The 11027-nt window shown below is 38.9% G+C and overlaps 1 protein-coding gene across 1 annotated transcript; it reads left to right on the top strand.

The window, feature by feature from the left end:
* Nucleotides 1-749: 749 nt before the first annotated feature.
* LOC113777358 (nucleolar and coiled-body phosphoprotein 1-like) lies at nucleotides 750-2576 on the top strand. Its single transcript, XM_027322391.1, has 3 exons — nucleotides 750-1321; nucleotides 1904-2193; nucleotides 2269-2576. The coding sequence occupies exons 1-3, from the start codon at nucleotides 750-752 to the stop codon at nucleotides 2574-2576; spliced, it is 1170 nt and encodes a 389-aa protein (XP_027178192.1).
* Nucleotides 2577-11027: the final 8451 nt, after the last annotated feature.

The following is an 11027-nucleotide window of genomic DNA, read 5'->3' as shown; positions in this document are numbered from 1 at the left end:
TTTAGTGTATGAATGTGTACCCATGTACTGTGACAACACCAGTGCAATCAATCTAACAAAAAATCCCATTCAACACTCTAGGACTAAGCACATTGATATAAAGCATCATTTCATTCGCGATCTTGTCTCCAAGGGGGTAATCCGTGTTGAGTTTGTTTGTTCTAAGGAACAGATTGCTGATATCCTCACAAAAGCTCTTCCGCTAGATCAATTTGTGTCCTTGAGAACAAAATTGGGTGTTTCAGAAAAAATGTTCTAAGTCTTATTTCCAGTCAATCTTTATCGGACGTCCGATGAATTGGAACGGACGTCCGACAGTGTTCTTCGTCCAAGTTTCAGAAAAACCCTGGTTCGGACGGTTGTGTCGGACGCTTCACTTCGTTCGGACGTCCGACACTCAAAAATTGAGTCCTATAAGGCAGTTACCCATTCTTCTCAGTTCATTTTCCTCCATAAGTCTCGGACGCAACCTTTCAGTTTCCTCTAACATTTGAAATTCAAATTCCTCTTTCCTCAAACCAAGTTCCGAGAAATTGAACCAACCAACTTATTTACACCTCTATTGCTCATTGATCACTCATAAAAATCACTCCTAACCCCCAACTACCCCAAAACTCCCAATTCACATACAAAGCCCTAACTTCACATAACTCTCTCCTTGCGGCTTCTTAGTGCACTCTAGTTGGTTTTTACTGCATTCTTCCTCTGAACACCACATTCTGCATCAAAAATCATATCCACATTGCATCATGGTTAGAATTAGGGGAGGATCTACTAGTGCCGGACGGTCTTTTAGGCTTAGGGATGAAGACATTGAAATTGTTGATCCACCTCCTGTGGCACCTAAAAAGAAGAAAATGACCCGTGGTGGCAAAGTAAAGCAGACTGCCCAAAGAAAATTAGTTACTCCAACTGCTGAATCATCTGATGAACAAATGGAAGGGCAGATCTCTGAAGGGAACATTGCTGGTGAAAATGAGGAACCAGAGCAGGCTACCCAAGGTGATGAAACTGTCACAAGGTCTTCTAGTAAAAGAAAAAGGACTGCAAAGGGGAAGAGAACTCCCCAATCCAAGAAAAAGCAATCTGCTGATCCCTCTGTTGATCAGCAGAATGAAGAAAACACTACTGAGAGTCAGCCAACACCTGAACCCTCCATTAGGAAGTCTCCAAGGACAAGGACTGAGACTCAAAATGTTGGTGCATCTGCCACTCAAACCTCAAAAGGGACACGTTCTGGGAAGAATCCAGTATCTCAGCCTGTACCTGAACCCGTTCCTCTACCAAAGTTCATCGATGATGAAGCCAGAGACAGATTTGAGTTAGTCTCTCAAAAAGGGTTCATCACCCAAAGGCTCATCATTCCCTTTGAATTTCGTAAGCTTGATCTTGAACCTGTCATCAAACTATTTGAATTCCAGAAATGGACTCATCTTCTGACCATTCCTAATGTTTTTTATCCTGACATGCTTTATCAATTTTTTGCTAATCTTAGAAAGGGTACATCACACACTGAACTCATCTCTAGGGTCAACTCTGTAGACATCATGTTAACTCCTGACATTGTGAATTCTATTCTGAAAACTAGTATTGAAACTAGTTTCAAAGGAAAAATTGCAAATTTCTTTTCGTATGAGGAATTTCCCTCTGCCTATCATCATTTTTACAATGCTAAACTCATGACTTATTTTCAAACCAAATTCAGCACCCCTGCTGAGGCAAGATTGGATGATCTCAGTCCTCAGAATCTGATCAACTTCACCATCATTTCGAATCTGTTGGTGCCAACTGATGGCCACAGAACAGATGCAAATAAAATGGAACTCTATCTTTTCTACTGCTTTGTTGAAAAAATCCGCATTGACTTTGGATTTATAATGTGCAAGTTTCTGCTCAAAATTAGCACTGATAGTCGTAGGAAGCTTTCCTATGGCAGATTTCTGACCCCTATTTTTGCTCATTTTGAAATACCCTTTTCTGGCAAATCTCCAAAAGACAGTGTTTCATCAGTTTTCTCAAAAGCTTATTTTGAAAGAAAGAACCTAAAATTTTTTGATGGTCATTGGTGCTACAAGGAGACTGTGGCCGAGTCTAGAAGAAAAAACTTGCATGAAACCCCTGTCACTCCTAGAACTCCCCATGATCAGTCAGGCTATGTTTCTCCTTTCACCATGCATCCTAGAAAGTCTGCCAGTAAGTCCTTCTCTTCCAACTCTGAGGTCATCTCCTTACTTGAAGACCTCAAACAGCATGTTATGCTTCTTGAAGATGGTCTCATGATGACCATGACCTCTGCCCAACAATCCTCTTTCCTTGAAAAAAGGAATCTTCTTGTGCCCCCTATACCTGAGACAAATGAGACTGCTCATCAGAAAGAACCAAGATCTGAGCCCACAGGGCCAACTACTGGTAATGAGACCACACCAGCTTCCAGCTCTCAGCCCAAGGATAAAGACAAGGCTCCAGTAACTGAAGAAGCATATGAAGATGATGATGAAGAAACTGAGGAAGAAGAGGACCCTGAACAATATCGTCTGACCAGGAGGAGGCCTGGATCATCTAAAATCACCATCTAGGCACTACTAGGTCACTGCACCTTAATCTAGGATTATAGTTCATCTTTTGCATTGCACTTTTGTACTAAGTGTTGAACACCTGGTCTGTATAACTGGATATTTTCTACTGTTTATGAATGCTATAACTAAGTGTTTGTTATGAATGTTTTGAATGATTGTTATGAATGGTTGTGTGTTGGAATCTGCTGAATGAATGTGTTTGCTATGAATGTTTCTGATTGGAATCTGCTGAATGGTTGATTCCAAACTGTGCTGGACATTGTTAATGAGTATACTGATAATGTTTCTGATGGATCGTACTGCTGGTACCAAAACTGATACTCAATCTTGTGATGACAAAAAGGGGGAGAAATGGATTTGGATTAGCACTGATGATGTTGAGTAACTAGTTAGGGGGAGTCAATTTCATGGGGAGTTGCGTTGGAGCAGCACTGATGACGTTGATTACTTTTCTTCTTGAACACTCATGCACTTCGTTAAGGGGAGTTGTTATATCCCAATTTGTATATTTTTCTGCTCTATCCAAATGTTTTGTCATCATCAAAAAGGGGGAGATTGTTTATCTCAATTCATATCTTTTGATGATTACAAAACATTTGGATGTTACTAATACTTTTTTGTAGAAGATCCTTTTCAGAAATAACACCAAACAGGAAAAGAAGAGGATGAAGAGCACTGAGAATGATGTCGGACGCACAAAAGGAGATTATCGGACGTCCGACATCCTTTGAGTATCTTCGGACGTGTGAAGAACTTAGACTCGGACGTCCGACAACCGTTGCTGTTTTTCGGACGCAACACTCTGGACGCATCGGCCGTCCGAAGAAATTGAAGAAGAAGTTCCAAGTGTGCATTCTACCCTCGGACGCATGATCGGACGTCCTAAGAGATTCAAGAAAACTTCCAGAACTCATTGATCTCGTTCGGACGCATAAAAGCTAAACATCGGACGTCCGACAGCACCAACGGCTAGTTGACTCTTCAACTGCCTTCTGTCCGTTGACAACATTAATTGAAGAATTTTCTGGTCTCCTATAAAAAGAACAAAGTCAACCACATCAGAAGAACTTTGCACAACAAGCCTACATCAGATTGTGAGTGATTCTAGTGCTAGAATACTTAAAAGGAACATTTGTACTCTTTGCTTGTGTAATCTTCGTGTAGTTTTTCAAGTGTGACACAGCTTCTTCAATAGTGTAGCATAGTGAGGGTTTGCGAGTGTTTGTAAAACTTCCTTGCTTGACCAAGTGTGGTTTGGGGCAAGAAGGAAGTGATCCCTTCCTTGTACACAAAAGATTGGTTGCAAGTTTGTTCAACTTGAAGTAACTTGGTATATAAAAGTGGTGTTCAAACCTCAGTTGTGTTTGAAGTCTGGTTTGTTTCTTTACTTTCATTTACTGCTTTTCTACATAAACTGTTCTTCTCTTCATCTCACGAATACTTGTGCTCTTGTGTTATCTCGTTCATTGGGAGGTATTTGAGAAAAGAAAGGTAGTCTGTGAAAAAGTGAACTATATCTTAGCAGGTTTTTTGAAAGCCTAATTCACCCCCCCTCTTAGGTTGTCTTCGATTCTTACAATGGTTTAGAATGAAGCTTTGGTATGATAATTGTAATGATTAGTGGAAAATTTCTGGTTTGAAGCAAAAATTTCCAGATTAGGGGTTCCATTTTTCCCCTTCTGTCCGGTCCTGTTACCCATAGTTAGAGGCCGAATTAGCCTTAGGTTAAAACATGAAAGTTGTAGAGAATGAAGTTTTGTAGTGACCTAAAAAATTTCAGCTTAATTGGAGCAACGTAGCCTATGAAAAGACTGAACTACCCCTACTGCCCTGTTTCTATCCGAACATGCTAATCAGCTTCTGTAATTGGTTGTTGTGACCAGGAATACTATTGATTTGGTTGTCGATGTCTTCTTAAGACTTAAAGCCTTGTATCTTATCTTGCAAATGTCTTTGGAATCACTTGAATTGGAGTTGTATATGCTGAGATATGACTTAATGAATCAGGACTGCCACAGTAAACTTTGAATTGGGAAAATCTGAAGTTGTTTTGGTAAATTTGACCTAGTTAGGGTGATAACTGGACTGATTAGTCTTCATGAAAGTTATATCTCTCTGTCTTAGCTTCGAAACGGTGTAAATTTCACCCCAATCCGATAAGTGGAGCTCCAGTTGTGTCCGTTCCGTTTAATGACGTCAAAACTGTCTTTTGGTTCTAGGGTTTATAATTGGGGCTTTTCTAGGGTTTCTTTGTTGAGCTACCATTTGGTTGTTTTGAAGGGTATTGTGGCTCTAATTAAAGGTGTTTAATAGTTTATGATTGGGTGTTGAGGTTTGGTTGGAAAGGTAAAGAAGATTAGGGGATGTGCTGTTAAAATTTTCGCGGGAGCTTCTGCGCAGTCTCGAGAGATTTGCTATATCTTGATGTAGAAATGTCACAATTGAGTTCCGTTTGTTGTATTTTAAACTAGATTCATAGGACTATGAACCGTGTAAATTTCAAACCCTGTTTCTGTCTGTACCATTTATGGTGATTCTTCAAAGTTGACTGAAATATTGTACCTGTTCTGTCTTTCACTAGTTGAAGCAGCAACTTAAGGCTCGAATTTGACTGCCTTGTGTTTTGAATCTTACAATGGTGTTTTCTGGAAAGTTATAGCCCTTTGAATGTATTTTCCAATGGTATAATTTTTACTAAATTTGGACTTAAAAAACTTGAGATATGATTTTTCATATAGGGTTACGCGAAACTGGAAAATCCTGTTTTCCTAGTATCGACTTTACTTTCATTGTCTACTTCAAATTTGGAGTTGGTAAGTCATTGTAGGTAGGGCTTTGAGGTTGTTCATGCCTCTAAGACTAATTGTTACCTTTTCACTCCGAGGTCACCTCTTTGCTTTGCATTAATGGCTCTTTTGACTAGACATATGGCTCGTAACCGAGTCTCACTTGCGAATTTCATACTAGGTCTTGGAGTCGAGTCTTAAGTGTTTGCCTTGATTGTTCTAGAAGGTGCCGTCGATTAAACCCACACTTGGGAAGGAAACTTTTGAAGTTATCCTTATTTGAACTGGTGAGTGTACCACTCCCCTGAATTATTGCTAAACTGGTTTCCTGTACTTGCAAATTGCTCGTGGAATGTCTTCCTAAATGTTTATCTTGTATGAGACGAGGGTGTACTTTAGCACACTCGTTCTCTTGCCTGTACTGAATAAACTGGAATCTATTACTTGTACTTGTCATGTACTTGAACTTGTTACTTGCATTTGTTATGATGTCGTTTGGAAGAGTATCCAACGACCTCCCTGTTAAACCTGAGCTCAACCTCATGGGGAGTTAATTAAATCGAGACAGCGAGGGCTTGGTCGAGATAATTGACAATCCATGGGTGCCTGTTCCTGGGGGAATCTTTGGGTATTGAGACTCTTGATTCCGGTATACTCGAGTATTACCATTCCTGTTCCTGTTTGGCGTTCGGGCCCGGTAAGGGGTATGTTTGATGAACGGGATTTTGGCGTTAAAGTGGTGATCTACTGGACTAGTTTCTTTATTTGAACGTTGACGGAGGGTCAACAAGGTTGGATCAAGTATTGCCACGGGGATTTGGCTCCTGAGAGCCACCTGTATCCTTTAAGTTGTGATGTTCGTTCATTTCTTTTACTTGATGCGGATATGTGTCCTATAAATGTTTTCTCATGATCTCTACTGTTATATTTTTGGTACCTCATTGAGCTTCTAGCTCACCCCGTTTCGTTATCCTTGTTTTCCTTACAGGAAATCACCTTTTGAAGACTATGATGTTTGAAGCATGAGTTGAGCTAGTTTTAGTATTCTTTTGTATAGCTCCTCAATGGTTGGAAAACCTTAACCAAACAATTCCCATTTGAATTGTAAATTTGCAACCATGTGTATCTAAAGTTGTTGTACTTGTTTCCGTACAACAACCACAACTGAAGCTACACTTATCGGATTGAAACAAATCTTATGGCGTTTCGAAGCCAAGACATGTACCTACATTTCTGATGCAGACCTCCAAAGCCAAATCATGCATTTTCAGGGTCGAAAATGGAAATTTCCATGAAAACAGAAATCTGGGCGCGAAACAGGTTCATGGGCCGTCAGTGGTATTTCTGTCATTTTACATGGTACAGTACTCGGATCAAGTTGAAATTTTGTAGTTAGCTAGTTAACACCATTTTCTACAACTTTCATGTTTTAACCTAAGCCTGATTCGGCCTCTAACATGCTCGAATAAATCCGGTCAGAACAGGGCAAATTTAAACCCTAAATCTGGAATTTCCGCACAAAACTGAAATTTTCCGCAAACAATCGTAACTAAGATATACAAGCTTCAGTTTACACCATTACAAGCCATCATACCATGATTAAACCATGATCATCATATAAAATCAGAAAAATCTCCATTAAATCAGAAATTTAACAAACACTACTTAAACCCATGAAGTCTTCCACAAATTAACATGTTAAGCCACTAGAATCACTAATCTATCTTTATTAAGAACAAAAGGGAAATTTCTTAGCAACTTACCTTTACAACTCAAGAAAGATAGTAGCTTAGGTTTTTTCTCCCAAAACAACTCCACCAACTACTTCAATACTACTAAGAGAAGGGTTTTTTTGGAGCAAATCAATGTTTTAACGGTTGGATTGTGAGATTAGGCAAGATTGGATAATGAAAGTTGGAGGTTTTTTTTTCTTTTCTCTCCCTAGAAGCTCGGCCAAGGGGGCTAAGAATGAAGAAATATTTTGGTTAAAATTAGCTTTAAGAAGGTAAAAATATCTTGGTCAAAAGTCCACCCTCGAATAGAAACGCGACATGTGGCACCTTATATGTTTAACCTTATCCTCTTGTCTCTCCATACTCATTAATCTAGCTAACCTCTAATTATCTCTTAACACCTTATAAAATAATATCACTTAATACAAAACTCCAACAAGTTATCAAAAATATATCGCATTTACCGCACTAGCGAGTCCCACGTCCATAATACACTTCAAACTTAACGTGGACTAACTTGTATCAAGGAAATGATAACAAAACTACATTCCTTTATAAAAATGTATAGAAAATTAATATATTGAAGAAAGGCATAAAATTATAGACAAGGAAACAAAATAATGTCTCAAAAATATATAAAAATTTTCGGGTTCTCACACTCATCCTTTCGGGGCGTCACAAACTCCCCTCCTTAAAAGAATGTCGTCCACAACATTCCATCTTGTACCAATCAGATCAAAACATTCCTCGAAAGTATTCAAATACTAGGAATCACTCTAATCCCACATATCAAAATCAAGTGCTAAGAAGCACCCTACTCCAACTGATCAAATCGTCATGATCCAATAGATAGTTGATCAAGTAACTAGATAAAACATGCAAAAGGCTTGAAGTTGGACTTAAAGTCCCAGATATTCGGAAAATTCAAGACATGGTTTAATCTCAAATCGAAATTTCTCAAGTCGAAAATTTTTCCCTTGGCGGTGCTGGACAACACAACAAGCTTGCACGACGGCTATATTTCGCCAAAGAGTCTCAGTTCAAAAATTTCATCCTTGGTGGTGCTTGATAACACAACAAGTTAGCACAACGGCTAAACTTCACCAGAGGATCTTAGCTCAAGAAATTGGCCCTAGTGGTGCTTGAAAACACGACAAGTTAGCACAACGGCTATACTTCACCAGAGAGCCTCAAGTCAAAGTTTCATCCCTGATGGTGCTTGATAACACAACAGGCATGCCTCGCCAAAGGAATGGCGGTGCTTGATAACACAACAGGCAATACCTCATCAGAGAGGTTCAGTTCAAGAATTTCAATCCCTGGTGGTGCTTGAAAACACAACAGGCATGCCTCGCCAGAAGAATGGCGGTGCTTGAAAACACACCAGGCAATGCCTCACCAGAGAGGTTCTGCTCAACCACTACAGAGGAGTAGTACCCGGTCTACAACCACACAAGTAAGAATAAGTTCAGAAGCAGAGTCAAAAGCAGGGTTCATGTATATACAGGTTCAAAAGCAGGGCCAAATATTTCAGGTTCATGGAACATGAGTACGAATAGAAACTCACTTGCCTAGTTTATGCCCAGTAATTCATATTCCCAAGCAATCACAGAATTCAAATCCACTTACAGGTCATATACGAACCAAGCTACTTGCTCAAGCATGAAAGAGATACCCTATTTTCAGTCAAGTCAGGTCTGTCAAGTGTACGTAAGAGTACACTAGCCAAAACAGATTCAAGTCTTAAACGAGCTCAGTCTAGTCGGTCTCAGATAGTTCAAGCATTTCAAATCCCAATGATTACAAATTGGGTAGTGTACCTTAATCAAACAAGAAGACTAGAAGAAGGATGCGAAACCCAAAAGTTTCCTAATAAATCCGGTCACCACCATAATGTATCAAAACCCTAGCCAAAATCTTATCGGATAGATCCAAGATAGCAGTCATCATGTCAATGTCCTCAACTAGCTTAATCCATTATACACTGGTAGATCTAATCTTCTGGTTTACTCTCGATTCATATTCAGTACTAGGGTCTCCTTCAATTATATAAGACTATCCACCAATTTTCTCATGAGTACGGGGTTGTCTAAGCCCTCGGCCACGACCCCTTTTTCCCATTCCTGCTGCCATACTTAATAGAAGTCTATAAGCGCAAGAAAAGGAATAATTAAGCATAAAAGAACTTAATGCATATACAAGTTGCAAAAATATTTAGAATCAAGAAATGATTCTTTACATATATCAAAAGTTATAGCACGAGTTAAGAAGTCACAAACAAGCCCAATATGTCAACTACTCTATATAGGCAATTAAGTGCCACAAAATGTAGACGTATATGCAAGCAGGGTACAAAAGGCCTCACGGCGTGCACCACCCTTCCTAAGTCCTTAGTTAAACCAAAAGGTCCAAATATCACTAATTTCAATCAGATCACATGCCTTTACGAAATGAGATCCAATCAAACCATAATACAAGCTGAAACTAAAGGTTATCCATTCGAAGTTCAAAATCTTTAATAAGCAAGCCCCCAGCCAGAGCACCATCATCTCCAAAAATAACTAGTCTTAGAGTTTTATAATTAAAGTCTCAAGCTCCAAGTTCAAATCCAAGAAATAAGTACAACTTGCTAACTTACGTGTCAAATAAAAACCAAGTCAATTCACACTAATTTCGTGCTCTTAAATGCGGTTACTCTATATCTCAAAGTTCCCTCAGTCCGTACACCTAAAGATAGGCTCACTCTTCTTGAAAACCAAAAATTTTAAAACATAAGAAGAGTATTTAAAGTAACAGAAATCTTATCAAGTTCAAGATTTACATTATAACAACAACAGTTCACCATTCTTCCGAAAACTCAAGATTTTTTTTTTCATATAAAGCATAGACAATTCAAGTGTGAGAATACACCAGTATACAATCAAGGGGGAAAACCTAATTTAGAAAATTGTAACCTTGTATCAGCCCATCATATACAAAATTCAACAAGCTCATCAGTTCACATAATTCACATATTACCAAAATCGGAAAATTAGACCAGCTTAAACCATATATATATATATATTATTTCCAATCATCGTTTCAAAATAAACTAGTACATCCCAGTTTTTCTTTAGAATTTCAAAGCAGAAATTCTGTAGGAGGTAAATGGGCGGAAAATGCATTTTATTCTTTTGATACTCTCTTATCTTAGTTCAAAATCATCATACATAGAGTTGGACCATCAAATCTTGGTCTCTTATCCTCCATAGTCAGTACTAATAATTACCTCAATCGCTTAACTTTCAAATCAAATCAAATCAAATCCCACAGTCCGACATCCTAAACTTTAGCCTAGGATACACTACAGAGATCGGAAGCCTAAGCTCTGATACCAACTGTGACAGCCCACCTCACCCTAAGGCGAACCAAAGGGTTCGGCGGACCGCCTGCCCAGCTCTCGCCGGGACTCAGTCACTCACTATAGTCCTCAAACAAATTACAGTATAAATCTCAAATATTACATCAAATTTCCCAAGAATTACATATCATAAGCGAAGCGGAAACTAATTCTAAGCGTGGAACGTACACATACATCCATTTCAAATCCAAAGATTTGTACAAGCCCAACTAGTACATAGAATAAATCCAAATCTAAACTATACAAGATATATGCCTTCCAGTCACAAAAAGACCCAAATACAAGTTCTTCCTTTGCCTCAATCCCTGCGGGGAGAAGAAAATAATTGGGAGTGAGCTAAAATCTTAGTGAGTAACCAGTAAAATCAGAAAACAAATAAGCTTCCCAATAGTGCATTTAGATGATGACATGAATCCGTAATCAAATGTACATTTAATGCTCATGTGGACCAGTGAAATCATCGTACTTAGAATTCCAATGCTCCAACGGATCCAGAAAAGTCAAACAGTACAAGGGAGCCAATTGCTCCAAC

This window comes from Coffea eugenioides, chromosome 7 (genome assembly GCF_003713205.1).
Source record: "Coffea eugenioides isolate CCC68of chromosome 7, Ceug_1.0, whole genome shotgun sequence".
NCBI classification, from domain to species: domain Eukaryota; kingdom Viridiplantae; phylum Streptophyta; class Magnoliopsida; order Gentianales; family Rubiaceae; genus Coffea; species Coffea eugenioides.
This window is presented reverse-complemented; position numbering and strand designations above follow the sequence as displayed.

Bases quoted from the DNA above. Each gene is read 5' to 3' on its own strand.
- LOC113777358 (XM_027322391.1), top strand. From the start codon at position 750: ATGGTTAGAATTAGGGGAGGATCTACTAGTGCCGGACGGTCTTTTAGG. The intron at 1,322-1,903 runs GTTAGTCTCTCA...GCTCAAAATTAG, and splicing joins GAAGCCAGAGACAGATTTGA to CACTGATAGTCGTAGGAAGC. The intron at 2,194-2,268 runs GTAAGTCCTTCT...TGCTTCTTGAAG, and splicing joins GCATCCTAGAAAGTCTGCCA to ATGGTCTCATGATGACCATG.